At 34.8% G+C, this 15,383-nt stretch overlaps 1 protein-coding gene across 1 annotated transcript; it reads right to left on the minus strand.

The window, feature by feature from the left end:
- Positions 1-859: 859 nt before the first annotated feature.
- LOC109173956 lies at positions 860-9,614 on the minus strand. Its single transcript, XM_019323278.1, has 2 exons — positions 8,447-9,614; positions 860-1,791 (listed from the first exon to the last, which is right to left on the minus strand). Exons 1-2 carry the CDS (start codon positions 9,612-9,614, stop codon positions 860-862), a joined length of 2,100 nt encoding a protein of 699 aa, XP_019178823.1.
- Between the last annotated feature and the right edge of the window lie 5,769 nt (positions 9,615-15,383).

The raw sequence follows: 15,383 nt of genomic DNA on the forward strand, positions 1-15,383 counted from the left end.
GACTCTATAACAGAAGAGTCCGTCCGGAGTCACGAAGGACGTTTTGGCTTCATCTTCCTCGGCCATCAAAATCTGATGGTACCCTCTAAATGCGTCCATGAAGCTCATGAGGTCCGCCCCAGCCGTGTCATCGACCATTTGGTGTATGCTCGGTAGGGGGTATGGTTCCAACGGGCATGCCTTGTTCAGGTCTGTGTAGTCGATGCACATCCGCCATGTTGGTGGTTTGGGCACTAAAACAACATTGGCGACCCAATCGAGATAAACGACCAGGCGGAGGTGGCCGATCTCGGTGAGGGTTTTGACTTCACTTCTGACAAACTCCCGGCGGTCATTGGAGAGATGCCTTGTCTTCTGTTTCACCGGTCGTGCTGTCGGACTGACAGCCAATCGGTGGCATATCACTGTCCGGTCCACTCCTGGCATGTCCTCCGGTCCCCATGCAAAGATGTCTGAGAACTCTCTTAGTACGAATAAGACAGCTTCCTTGATCGCCGGGGGGGAGCTGCCGTCCAATGCGGATCGTCCTTTCCGGGCAGTCAGCTTGTATGGGGACCTCTTCGACCTCATCCGACGGTTCCGGCTGTTCCTTCCGTTCAGCTTCCGCTTTCTTGGAGATTGAATTCACTTGGGAATTCCAGGCCTCCTTTCTGTCGATTGCCTTTTGGTAGCACTTCCGGGCTGATCGGACGTCTCCTCGGACGACCCCTACTCCTTCGGGGGTTGGGAATTTCATGCATAAGTGGGGCATGGAGATAATTCCTCCGATCGACACGATCGCAGGTCTCCCTAAGATAGCGTTGTAGACGCATCGAAGGTTGACGATGATGAATTCCATCATGGTTTTTATCGTCCGGGGTCAGTTGCCAATTTCTACCGGCAATGTTATCTTTCCCTCCGGATGGATAGTATCACCAGTGAATCCAGATAATGGGGTCCCGATGGGTGTTAACTCGATCGGTTCTAATTTTAGCTTCTGGAAGACGTCCATGTACAAGACATTCACGCTGCTGCCCGTGTCCACCATGACACGTTGGACGTCGGTCCCCATGATGTCGATCGTGACGACCAATGCTTCAGTGTTGCAGTCCTCTCCCTCCAGCATATCGCTCGGGGTAAACGTGATTGGTTCTAGCTTTTGTCTCTTCTCACTAGGCTCAGATCCTATTAGTCCGATTTGGAATTTCTCCCGGGCATTGGAACTTTCCTCCGGGCCACCGAATATGACGTGGATGACTTGTTTTCCAGTCGACTGTCGGGGCTCGGTGTCCCGGTCGTGATCTTTGTCTTTTTTGTTCTTATTTGATTTCTTGAACGGGTTTTTCCAAGACGATTTTTTCTCGTCCTTCTTGTTGGTGAACTCAGTGAGCTTTCCCGATCGTAACAACTCCTCTATGACTTGCCTGAGGGTCGTGCAGTCTTCCGTTTCGTGCCCTTTGCTGCGATGGTACGCGCAATACTTTGTCTTGTCGCGACCCTCGCGCTGTGGTTCCGGCAACTGGATCATGTTGCAAGATTGGGAAAATCGAAGGACGTCGACTGCCGGTCTGTTCAAGGGGGTAAAGTCGGGTGCTCTTCCTCGCCCTCGGCCGGATCTGTCGTTCGTCTTCCCCTCCTCTTGTCGGCCCTGCGGTTTTCGGCTGCTGTCGGCCTCTTGTTGGCGCTTGGCGAAATTGGCTTCACCAGCATTAGCATAGTCAGTTACCCTTCGGATTGCCTCATCGTAGGTAGCCGGAGGGTGTAGGATGAATTCTTGGTATAGGGCCCCGGCACGTGGTGAGCTGTCGTAGGCTTCCAAATTAAAACCTTACAAACGTAGTAGCGGGAGTAAGGATCGATCCCACGAGGAGTAACTAGTTTAACTTTTGTGCTCAAATTAAAGGTAGGGGGGTTTGGAATATATCGAGAATAAAGATAAAATAAAAGAGAATTTAAATAAACAAGAAATTTAATTGAACGAATAAAGCAATGAAAATAATTTATCGAAAACACTTATAATAGGAGACCTTGGTTAGTAAAGATCCACCACCGGAGTTTAACACTGATCATTGATTTATAAAGTAATTAATATGCAGTTGAATATTTGTCGTGAAATTATTTCATTTCCGTTTTTCCTTAGTTGTAGGTAACTAAAGCACACGCGGTTTAATTACCCCTAACTACTAAATAACCTAAGACAAGCGCTATAGATTTAATTTAATAGCAGCAATAGGAACTAGGAAAACCGACAAACTAAATAACACAAGCACAAGCGGTTGCATTTAATTTAGGAAAATATTCTACCCGAGTCCAATTATCACTAAGCCGTCAATAATTAACCCAGTTGCTACTGAATATTAGAGTAATTTGTAGCACAACATTATCTAATATAGCAAATAATTATATCAAATAAATAACTAGTAGGCCTCCCTAGCAATTAAATGATACAACTATTCAAATAACTTAGAAGAATATTCAATACCCAAATGCATAAAAATTATATAATAAAAATAAGTAAATAATCTTACAACATAATCAATTCCGGGGCTTCAATTCACTAAACCAAGCTAAAGAAATTAGCAATGAATGGACATTGATAACAGCTTTATAGAATAATCGAGAGGGAAGAATGAACGTTTTACAATAGAAAAACTTCTACTATTTATATACTTCCTAAATTAACTAAAGCTATTTTGTACCACTCATTTCTATTGTTTCTTCCGCGAATGCCGCTCAGCACCAGAATCGGTCGATGAAGATTTCTGCTTCCGCGTCATACGTTCTGTAGTTAAGAAATTAAAACACAAATCTTTAATTAGCTTTGTTTTCTTGCTAAGAGTTTGGTCCACACTAAATTACTAATGCATAAATTATATTAAATAAAAAGAAAAAGTTTGTTGGACTAAAAAACATTATTAACTAAATATTATTATAAAACACTTATTTAACTAGTTAATTATTAAATTCTAAAAAGATAAAATTATTATATAATAGTAAATAAATAATGCAAAAATATTATAAAGATGTACATAAAATAAGAGTGTAAAATATGCCTATCAAATTCCCCCACACTAAAACATTTGCTTGTCCCCAAGCAAAAATATTATTTACGAAGTAAATTGAAATGAAATTCCCAAAACTCACAACATATAATGAACAACAATCTAAAGCACCCTGCAATTAATAAGTTAGCACCCTGTTTGAAAATGGAGAAAACTAAATAAGTAAGCCCTCACAGGAATGTCACTTATCACTCAAGTGTTTGATGGGTATAAATTTCACTCAAGTTCATTCCTATAAAATTGCTCTACCATAGGCTTGCATATCTTCTCAATCACCACTACAAGAGTCATGCATGACACAAATCATAAGGACTTTTCACAGGTTGTAATGGGGCTAGGGTTAAGGTATGAAATATTTAGGGAAGTAGCTCAAATATAACTTTCAAACTAGAGGAGCAAAATATAAGCAAATAATCCAAGATACTTGCTCAACACCCTCAATTTTTCACTCAAAGCATTTCCTATTGAGGCTCCAATATGACTATCATTCTCAAAAGTATAGAATGCTTCCTCAGTATTACCAGAATTTCTCCCTTACTTCGTTTATTTAGAAGTAACTTCAACTCAAAATCAATTGCTGATTCTTTCTCATTTTCTCATAAATTTCCAGCAATATTTTTCTTTTTCAAACATATATTCTCCATTTTTCCATTTTCATTTTTTTTCAATTTTTCAATTTTTCATTTTTTTTTTCATAGAAGACCAACGACATATTGGCAACGAAGATATAACTCACCTCACTCTCAATCATACTAACAAAAGTAAGTGATCTCCCCCACACTAATCTTTCCCAACCTCACGTAGATTAAAAATAATCCAAAATTTGCTCCACTAGTTATTCAGCTGGGTGAAGGCATTATTTTAGATATAAAAGGCTTGTAATGTGGTTCAAAATAAAGAAAGGAATGGCCATAAAGCTCAAAGTGGTTAACAAAGGAAAATAAATCAGAGGACAAACCGGTTATTTGGCTAGTGAAGCTCAAAGTCAAATAATGGCCTTAATCACACTTGAATCATGCATGGTCTAATTAGCTTTAAAAGAGAATCAAGGCAAGTTCTAGATAAACAAAATTATGGAAGAAATCACACAAAAGAAAGAAAATAAGACCGAAGTGTCAGTCAGTGGCTCAAAACACTCACAGGTTTATTGCTTACTTAATATAGCCACTACATATCAAACAAGAGATGCTAACAAACTAATCACAACTTGCCAAACTATTTATTCAACCATGTTATGCATTCCAAGAAAGAAAAAAAAATATTATTTTTCAAAATAATACTTATTTTGCATAAAATATTAATAAAATATATTTTGAAAATTATGAAATAAGAAAACAAATTATAATAAAAATTTGTTTGACATAAGAAAACAAACAATAAAACTAAATTAAGTAAACAAATAATAAAACTAAATCTCCTCCCCCACACTTATTATCAACATTGTCCCCAATATTGAATAAAAACATGCAGAAAAAGGGTTATTGAATAAAATAAAATAAAAATGGAACAAACACACCTTAGGTTGCCTCCCAAGCAGCGCCTTTGTTTATCGTCGTTGGCTCGACTTATGATATTTCTTTAAATTTCCATCGCCTTTTTGAGTACCTTCGATGATTATGAGTATTCAAAGAAACAGCCCCTTCATGCAGATTAGGACTCAAAGATGATTTATTATTTGGTTCTTCTTTATTTTCAATAGAAGCAATTGCATTAAATTTAACAAGTTTTAAAGAATCAACAAAAATTGCAAAATTATCATTACTAGGAGATTTCATGGTATCATATATATTAAAAGTCACAAGTTTACCATTAGACTCCATTGTAAGCATACCATTATGAATATCGATTTTAGTTTTTGCGGTTTTTAAAAATGGTCTTCCTAACAAAATATGAGAAATTTGATTATTATTTTCCATATCAAGGACATAAAAATTAGCAGGAAAAACGAAGTTATTAACTTTAACAAGCAAATCCTCAACCACACCCCTAGGATATGTAGTAGATCCATCAGCCAATTGAATTACTATACTAGATTTATTCAGGGGTCCAAGATTTAAAGAAGCATACACAGGATATGACATAACATTAATAGAAGCTCCTAAATCTAACATAGCATTTTCAAGTTTAACACCACTTATCATGCACGGAATAGTAAACATACCTGGGTCTTTGCACTTTTCAGGAAGATTGTCTTGACTAGCCATAGAGACATTCTCATGCACTTTCATTTCCTCAACTCCGTTATTTCGTTTATTTTTCAAAGTGCATAACTCTTTTAGAAAATTTGCATAGCGAGGTATTTTTTTCATAGAATCTAAAAATGGTTTATTAGCCTCACACTCACGAAATGTTTCATACATATCATTATTCGATTTTCCTCTTATTGGTTCTAAAAGAGCTTGAGGAAATGGGGGTACTGGTTCATAATCAGAAAAAGAAGAAAGCTTACCTTCGGACGTCTCTTTATTATTGACAATGATCCCTGAACTTATTCCCTTGTTTAGATCGACGTTCTTTTCCAGCGACATACTACTCACAGTAATTGCACTTACATTCTCTTTAGGATTAACGATCGTTTGAGAGGGTAATTTGCCAGAACTCTGTGCTTCCAACCGACTTACCGTAGTTGCTAGTTGGCCAACTTGCCTTTCTAAGTTTTGAATACTAGCCTTTGTTTCTTGAATACTAGCCCTTGTCTCCTGTTGGAATAGTTGTGTTTCTTGTTGAAACTGCAAAGTGTTAGTAGCAAGAGATTTAACAATATCTTCTAGATTCATACCTGAGCTAGAGCTTTGGGCTGGTTGGTGGCTGGAAGGGAATTGTTGTCTATACGTTTGAAAGTTGGAACGATTCTGAACAAACTGGTTCCCTTGTGAGTTCCCATAGCTAAAGTTTGGGTGATCCCTCCATCCAGGATTATATGTATTGGAAAATGGATCATACTTACCTTGAGGTTGTCCAGGAAAACCTCCAGCCATGTTGACTTGTTCAATAGGTTCTTCTTGAAGAGTTGGGCAGGCATCAGTTTGGTGCCCAACTACCGAGCAAATTCCACATGCTTTTACAGTTTGCATATTCCCTACTGCTAATTGACGAACAAGAGTAGTTAAACCAGTAATTTGTTGTTCAATAGCAGAAATATTTACCTCATTCACTTGCTTAGACGGTTGGACAAGTCTATTGCCAAACTGTTGAGGATTCGCAGCCATGTTTGCAATTAGAGTTCTTGCGGCGTCTGGTGTCTTGTCAACTAAAGAACCACCGCTTGCGGCATCAATCATGCTTCCATCCATTGGAAAGAGTCCTTCATAAAAGTACTGGATGAGTAATTGATCACTGATTTGATGGTGTGGGCAGCTTGCACATAGTTTCTTGAAACGCTCCCAATATTCATATAGGGACTCTCCATTGTTTTGCCTTATACCACAGATTTCTTTCCTAATGTTGGCCGCCCTTGAAGCTGGGAAATATTTTTCAAGGAATAGTGTCTTTAAGTTATTCCATGTGGTGATGCTTCCGGAGGGTAAATAATATAGCCAATCCTTCGCTGAATCTTTTAAAGAAAATGGGAAGGCTCTCAACTTGATTTGTTCTTCAGTAACCCCTGTGGGTTTCATACTCGAACACACCACATGGAATTCCTTTAAGTGTTTGTGAGGATCTTCACCTGCAAGTCCATGAAAAGAAGGCAAAAGATGAATTAATCCAGATTTTAATTCAAATTGTACATTGGCACCTAGAGCAGGAAACGTGATGCATAAAGGTTGCTGATCTAAATTTGGAGCTCCAAGCTCTTTTAAAGTCCGATTTTGAGTCATGGGTTCCTCTTCTAAATCAGAATTGGTAGAATCGGTACCAGATCATTAAACTCCAATTTCCTCAAAACTTGTTTCCTCCACCTGCGTACAGTTCTTTCAATTTCTGGATTGTATGGCAGGACTTCTTTGTTAGCAGATCGAGTTATGGGCATAAACAAAAAGAAAATATATTGCAGCAATTATGTAAAAGTAACGAAAGAAAAGATTTTTTTTTTAAATTTTTATGGGACAAATTAACGAGAAAAACAGATAAACAAATAAATAATTAAATAAACACAAAATAAACAAGAAAATCTCCCCGGCAACGGCGCCAAAATTTGGTGAGCTGTCGTAGGCTTCCAAATTAAAACCTTACAAACGTAGTAGCGGGAGTAAGGATCGATCCCACGAGGAGTAACTAGTTTAACTTTTGTGCTCAAATTAAAGGTAGGGGGGTTTGGAATATATCGAGAATAAAGATAAAATAAAAGAGAATTTAAATAAACAAGAAATTTAATTGAACGAATAAAGCAATGAAAATAATTTATCGAAAACACTTATAATAGGAGACCTTGGTTAGTAAAGATCCACCACCGGAGTTTAACACTGATCATTGATTTATAAAGTAATTAATATGCAGTTGAATATTTGTCGTGAAATTATTTCATTTCCGTTTTTCCTTAGTTGTAGGTAACTAAAGCACACGCGGTTTAATTACCCCTAACTACTAAATAACCTAAGACAAGCGCTATAGATTTAATTTAATAGCAGCAATAGGAACTAGGAAAACCGACAAACTAAATAACACAAGCACAAGCGGTTGCATTTAATTTAGGAAAATATTCTACCCGAGTCCAATTATCACTAAGCCGTCAATAATTAACCCAGTTGCTACTGAATATTAGAGTAATTTGTAGCACAACATTATCTAATATAGCAAATAATTATATCAAATAAATAACTAGTAGGCCTCCCTAGCAATTAAATGATACAACTATTCAAATAACTTAGAAGAATATTCAATACCCAAATGCATAAAAATTATATAATAAAAATAAATAAATAATCTTACAGCATAATCAATTCTGGGGCTTCAATTCACTAAACCAAGCTAAAGAAATTAGCAATGAATGGACATTGATAACAGCTTTATAGAATAATCGAGAGGGGAAGAATGAACGTTTTACAATAGAAAAACTTCTACTATTTATATACTTCCTAAATTAACTAAAGCTATTTTGTACCACTCATTTCTATTGTTTCTTCCGCGAATGCCGCTCAGCACCAGAATCGGTCGATGAAGATTTCTGCTTCCGTGTCATACGTTCTGTAGTTAAGAAATTAAAACACAAATCTTTAATTAGCTTTGCTTTCTTGCTAAGAGTTTGGTCCACACTAAATTACTAATGCATAAATTATATTAAATAAAAAGAAAAAGTTTGTTGGACTAAAAAACATTATTAACTAAATATTATTATAAAACACTTATTTAACTAGTTAATTATTAAATTCTAAAAAGATAAAATTATTATATAATAGTAAATAAATAATGCAAAAATATTATAAAGATGTATATAAAATAAGAGTGTAAAATATGGCTATCAGCACGCAAATTGGAATGCAACACGTTGATCGCTGTCCGGTCGTCGAGGGGTTCAACCTCGCCGATCGCTGCCTTCCATTTGACGAGGAAGTCCGTCAAGGACTCGCCTTCTAGTTGCTTGGCCTTTTCAAGGTAAGTGAAGTGTTTCCGGACTTCTTTGGAGGTGGCGAATTTGTGCACGAACTTTTTCGCCAACTCCGCGAAACAGGCGATTGAACCGGGCTCCAATGTTTGGAACCAGTCTGCTGCCCTCCCTGTCAAGGTTGAGTAAAACGCTCGACACATTACTGCGTCGGTTACTCCCATCATCAGCATGTTTCCATAGTAGGAGTTAATGTGTGCTTCCGGGTCGGTTTTTCCATCGTAACCTTTATTCCCCGGTATTCGCAAGTCGTGAGGGTAGGGGAGGCTCATTACATCTGCCGTGAAGGGGTTGCGCAGTAGGGGCGCTTCAGGTTCGGACGACCGGTGGCCATGCTCACGCCTCCATTTACTAAATTCCTCCCGGACTTGCTGCAACAGTCCCTTAGCTTCGTTTCGCGGATCCTCTCGGTCAGCAGCCCGTCGAGCCATTCTCTTAGATCTGCAGCTGCTGACTTCTCCGGACTCTTCTTGTCGGGGCGCTGGGAGGTTTACAGATTCCTCCATATCTTGTCGGGCTCCGATTCGCTGATGCACAGACGGCTGGAGATGAACGAAAGCACTCATGCGCGCGGGGACTTCTTCAGCCCCCCGCTCGTGAGCTGCTCCAGGTCCTAGCCTCGACCGGGCCGGTCGGCGCTCAGATTGGGCCCGGCAGAGCTCTGGTGCCGCTGCTGGCGCTGACGCCACTGACTGGCCTGGCTCGGGCACGTTCGGCGCATTCGGCATTGGCATGGGCATGTAGGGTTGGTAGGCGCCCGGGCCTGGTGGGTACTGGTATTGGGCTCCGAAGAAGCGTTGTGGGCTTTGCCAATATGGGTACACCGGATCAAACATCCCGGGTGCATACATCGGGTATTGGAGTGGCATTTGTCCGGGGATGCCAGGGAATGCTACTCCTGGTTGAATGAAATTAACCGGGTCCGGGGTCATCTCCCTGCCCGGTGGTGTATTGAGGTCCATCCGCGGATTCATCTGTAATCGGAGGTCTGATGAGCTCTCCTCGGCTTCCGCATCGTTATTGAAGTCCATGAATGGAAACATTTTCAGGATCGGTCTGGTGTTTACCGCAACGGCTTTCAGTTCGATCCCCACGGACGGCGCCAAAATGATACTGTTTATACTGAGTGGTATATTTATACGGTCGGAGGCAAGATCGGACCTTCCCGACCCATGTGAGAGATCCGAGCCTTGCTTACGACCGTATAAATATACCACTCAGTATAAACAGTATCAATAACATCGAATATTATATAGTGCAATTGAAGAATTGAGTTGAATCGATTATGTTTTATGATGTTATTACTGCTTTAATTCGAGGAAATAATTACCCAAATAATAGCCAACATGTATATATACGCATCTGGTGCTGAAACTTTAAACAATTTATATATCAATGTTTTGGATTTGAATTACCCGTGTGTTGCAGGGAATTTTTTTTATTATGAATTTAAAATTAAAAATAGAAAAAAATGAAAATATGTGAAAATGTACAATACAATAATATAGTTACTTTAATATATTTGGTCAAGTATCTATTTTCATAACATAAAGAATTTAAATTTAAATTTTGCAACCGAAAGAAATATTTTATTTCTCAATTTCATTAATTATATTAAGTATAATTACCAAATATTGTGGCAATTACTACAATAATTTCATTTATTATATTAATTATAATATGTGTTTTCTTCCAATATTGAAATATATTAAACATAAAAATTACCATAATAAATAATGAAATTGCCAAAATTTTGAAATATATTACCATATTGTCATAATAATTTCACGAAAGAAGGAAATAAAATTTACCAGAATAATTACCATTAATAAAAAGTAGGAAATTATATTAAAAATTAATTATATATTAAGGTAAGTATAATTTATTTTGTGCCAATAATATTATACATTAAGTATAAAAATATATATGTATATAGATTACCATAAAATAACCATAATAAGTACATTGAAAATGGTGAAGAGAATTAAAATAAATAATTATTAAGTAATAATATGAATAATTAATCATTAAGGCAAGTATAATTTATTTTGTACTAATAATATTATACATTAAGTATATATATATATATATATATATATATATATATATATATAATCGCATTCAGGTGCGAATGCTTCGCCCAGGCGCGAAATAGGAATGGATTTTGTCCGTCCACGTGTTCAGATCTAATGGATGAGAAACACTGATTTTTTTAAAAAACGCGGTGGCATTTTCGTAAATAATTGAACATCGAAGTGCAAGTAAAATGTATTACAAGTGCATGTAAAATGTATTATCGGTGCAAGTAAAAATTTACACTGAGCATCAATACTTAGTTGCACCTATAGTTCTAAGTAGTTGCACATATAGTTCTAAGTAGTTACACACATAGTTATAAGTAGTTGCACCTAGGTGTATGAATGTTTGCGAGTGGTTTTTAGGGGTATTACTACCTGCAGAACTCAGATCAATGAATGCTAACAAGGTAAAATTACACGCACTTATAGGTGAAAGTAGGTGCACCTATAGTTATAAGTAGTTGCACCTATAGTTATAAATAGTTGCACATATAGTTATAAGCACACCCAGGTGCATGAATGTTTGCGGAAAGTGAATGCTAACAAGGCAAAATTACATGCACTTATATGTGAAAGTAGGTGCACCTATATTTATAAGTAGGTGCACCTATAGTTATAAATAGTTGCACATATAGTTATAGGCATACCCAGGTGCATGAATGTGTTGCGGAAAGTGAATGCTAACAAGGCAAAATTACATGCACTTATAGGTGAAAGTAGGTGCACTTGTAAGTGATTTTACTTGCACTTCGATGTTCAATTATTTACGAAAATGCCACCGCGTTTTTTTTAAAGTTATTAGATCTGGACACGTGTCGCGCGGTGATTCGTTCGCATTTCCCTCCTGAGCACTTATTCGCACCTGAGTGCATCCCTATATATATATATATATATATATATATATATATATATATATATATATATATATATATACTTTTAATTGTATATTGATAAACATAATCTGTGTATATACTTTAGGAAAATATCATTATTAAAAGGGGGATATAATTTAAAAAGTAAATTATTAATTAGATTGCCTAATATAATTTTTCTACTAATTGATTTCGTGCAACTATAATTCATACATTTGAAGACTTTTTAAAGCTAAATACCTATTAATTGCCTTAATAATTAAGATAATCATTAGTCACACCAATAGTACTAAAAGTATTACTTTGAATTTTTATAAATAAGTTATAATATTGTTAAACTGAAATAGTTAAAAATAATGTGTTCACAGTACAACAGATTTTATAATTGACTTAATAATTAACTATTAATTTTTATTGTCTAATACAAATTGTCAATTATTAAACATTATTTATGGTAACTATGGTATGTCATGTAATACTAAAATTATTAGGTATTATTTTAAAAATTAAAGTATAATATTATTAAATCAAAATTATTTAAAATATATAGATCCATATTAAGAAAAAATCTTGTTAATTTTCGTATATTAAAACTAGATATTTATATTAAAGGTGAAATTACTAATAATTAAGTTTCAATAAATTTAGTTATTCCCGAAATCATATATGGTTTATAATTAATATTTTCTTATATTAGATTATGCTTATATATGGTTTACCTGTATTAATCATCACTATATTAGATTAGTATATAATTCTTTTAATATAATATATTATTAAATCTAAACATATGGTTAATATTTATTTAATATTATTACGGATGTATTACAATTATAAATTTACAATTATAGCTTTGTATATGAAAAACATAGAAACTTGAATAGCTTAAATAAAAATTATTAAAAATAATGTGTCTACAATACAAAATAAATTATACTTACTTTAATAATTAATTATTAAAATAATTGCCAAATATAAATTTATAATTATTTAATAATTATTTATGGTAATTATTTGGCATTAAAAAATGATAAATAAAAAGAAGAAGAAAAACATAAGAGGAAAGCATATATAGATGTCATACCATATCTTACATAAGACAAATTGATATAAAATTTAATAATTACTTTGAAATCAAATACAGGAAATATTTTAGGAAACATTACCATATTACAAATAAAATAAACATACTATTATTTTATTGATTTCTAAAAACATCGCCGGCCAAATCACTCATTTCTTCTGGTCCGCGGTGGCGACGTCCTCTTCAAAGGCGAAAACGCGATAGGAGCAACAGAGTCCTACCGACTTTCGGATTAGGGATAGAAATATGGGTGAGCGTGACCCTCAAGATGAGCTCCTTACTCTTGACGCCTGTGAGGTGCTTCAACCGACGGTCCTCCACGAAAGTGGTGACTTTGTGCATATTACATGTCAATTATAAAGTTGCAATATGAAGTTTTAAGGGGCGGTGGAAGAAGGGAATGAGAGAGTCACTTGCAAGGGAAATAAAGGATGCAATGTAAATTGAAGACTTTTAATTTTTTTAGTCATAAACTCATTGTATTTATAGCTGAAAAATATGAGAATTATAAATTTGTAAGATTTTCCAAAAGGAAAGTTTATTTATTTAGTTAAGGTATTGCTCTAATCAATTCATTATATTAATATTCCTAATTAATTCATTATATTGATATTATTAAATTGTCCTTTAAGTTTGAGTGCGAAAATAAAATAGGAGGATTTTACTCTCTCTCTCTCTATATATATATATATATATATATATATATATATATATATATATATATATATATATATATATATATATATATATATATATATATATATATTTAGGGATGCACTCAGGTGCGAATAAGTGCCCAGGAGGGAATATGCGAACGAATCCGCGCGTGACACGTGTCCAGATCTAATAGATTAAAAAAACACGGTGGTATTTTCGTAAATAATTAAACATCGAAGTGCAAGTAAAATCACTTACAAGAGCACCTACTTTCACCTATAAGTGCATGTAACTTTGCGTTGTTAACATTCACTTCCCGCAAACATTCATGCACCTGGGTGCACCTACTTATAACTATGGGTGCAACTATTTATAACTATAGGTGCAACTACTTATAACTATAGGTGCACCTACTTTCACCTATAAGTGCATGTAATTTTGCCTTGTTAACATTCATTGATCTGAGTTTAGCGAGTAGTAATACCCCTGAAAACCACCCGCAAACATTCATGCACCTAGGTGCAACTACTTATAACTATTTGTGCAACTACTTAGAACTATAGGTGCAACTACTTATAACTATAGGTGTACTTAGTATTGATGCTCAGTGTAAATTTTTACTTGCACCTATAATACATTTTACATGCACTTGTAATACATTTTACTTGTACTTCGATGTTCAATTATTTACGAAAATGTCACCGCTTTTTTTAAAAATCAGTGTTTCTCATCCATTAGATTTGGACACGTGGACGGACAGAATCCATTCCTATTTCGCGCCTTGGCGAAGCATTCACATGTTTGTGATATATATATATATATATATATATATATATATATATATATATATATATATATATATATATTTATTTATTTATTTATTTATTTATTTATTTATTTATTTCTATGCATTGTAAACGAGTCTCAATCAGTCTTGAATTATTAACAAGCAATACATGCATGTTAGGCTAATCAATTTTACCATCTTTTTGTGCATGTTAGGCTCTTGAATTATTAACAAGCAATTCATGCATGTTAGGCTATTCAATTTTACCATCTTTTTTGTGCATATTGAGCTTCATTATGATGACAGCTTTGCATGCCTGCACTCTTCCCAAAATTAGTTGATATACACATTAGGAAATTAGGACATAAATTATTATGATCTATCGTTCAATAAATTGTTGGACAAAAGCGTTTTTCCATTTTGATTACGTTACTTCAAATACTTAAAGCTTTAATCTCAAGCTTTTGATTCGGTGATTTATTTAATTCATTTTCAAAAGTCAGTTCAGTCGATTACAATCACCTGAAAATCTTGTTAAAATTATTCTTTACCTATAATGCTAATTGCCGAAGGCGTGTTATATTAATTAAAGCAATACAACTTGCACATCTTGAGCATGCATGTTACTTTATTATCTAATTAACTAATGATTAATTTATTACTAGTTAATGAATATAAACGGACAACAATAGATTTGTGTGTCACATTAAATACGGTCAATTTTGATACAAATATTTTTTTTACCATGCACTACTGCTATATTTAGTACTTATATTAAAAGTTGACTATTTTAGAGTCAAGTAATCTGTCTTGTTTTTTTCTTTAATAATTTACTTCTTTTTCTAACTTGAATCAGATTACTATAATGATCACCAATATTGATATTTAATTATGTGCAACACTATAATGGGAATAAAGGATTTAAAAATATAAAAAAAAAACAAAAAACAAAAAACAAAAAATCAAAAAAAAAAAAAAAAAAGAACAAAAACAAAAACAAAAACAAAAACAAAAAACAAAAAACAAAAACAAAAAAAAAAACAAAAAATCAAAGCAATTGATCTTAATATGGGAAGTCTCGTCAGAAGAACGTCGGAAGACGGCTGGAGAACTTGGAAGAATTGAGGAAGAAGAAAAAGCACCGGAGATTTTTGTGGGAAGAAGAGTGTGAAAATCATATGAGAGGAGGGAAAGTTTTATAAAATTTGTAGAACGCAACACACAGTGATGTCGAAGCTGAAGTTGTAACACAAACAATCTGTAAAGCAGTTCGGGCAAACAACCCTAATTTGCGAGGCACATTTCAACTTGAGAATTTGCCT

This window comes from Ipomoea nil, unplaced genomic scaffold (assembly GCF_001879475.1).
Source record: "Ipomoea nil cultivar Tokyo-kokei standard unplaced genomic scaffold, Asagao_1.1 scaffold0510, whole genome shotgun sequence".
Taxonomy (NCBI): Eukaryota; Viridiplantae; Streptophyta; class Magnoliopsida; order Solanales; family Convolvulaceae; genus Ipomoea; species Ipomoea nil.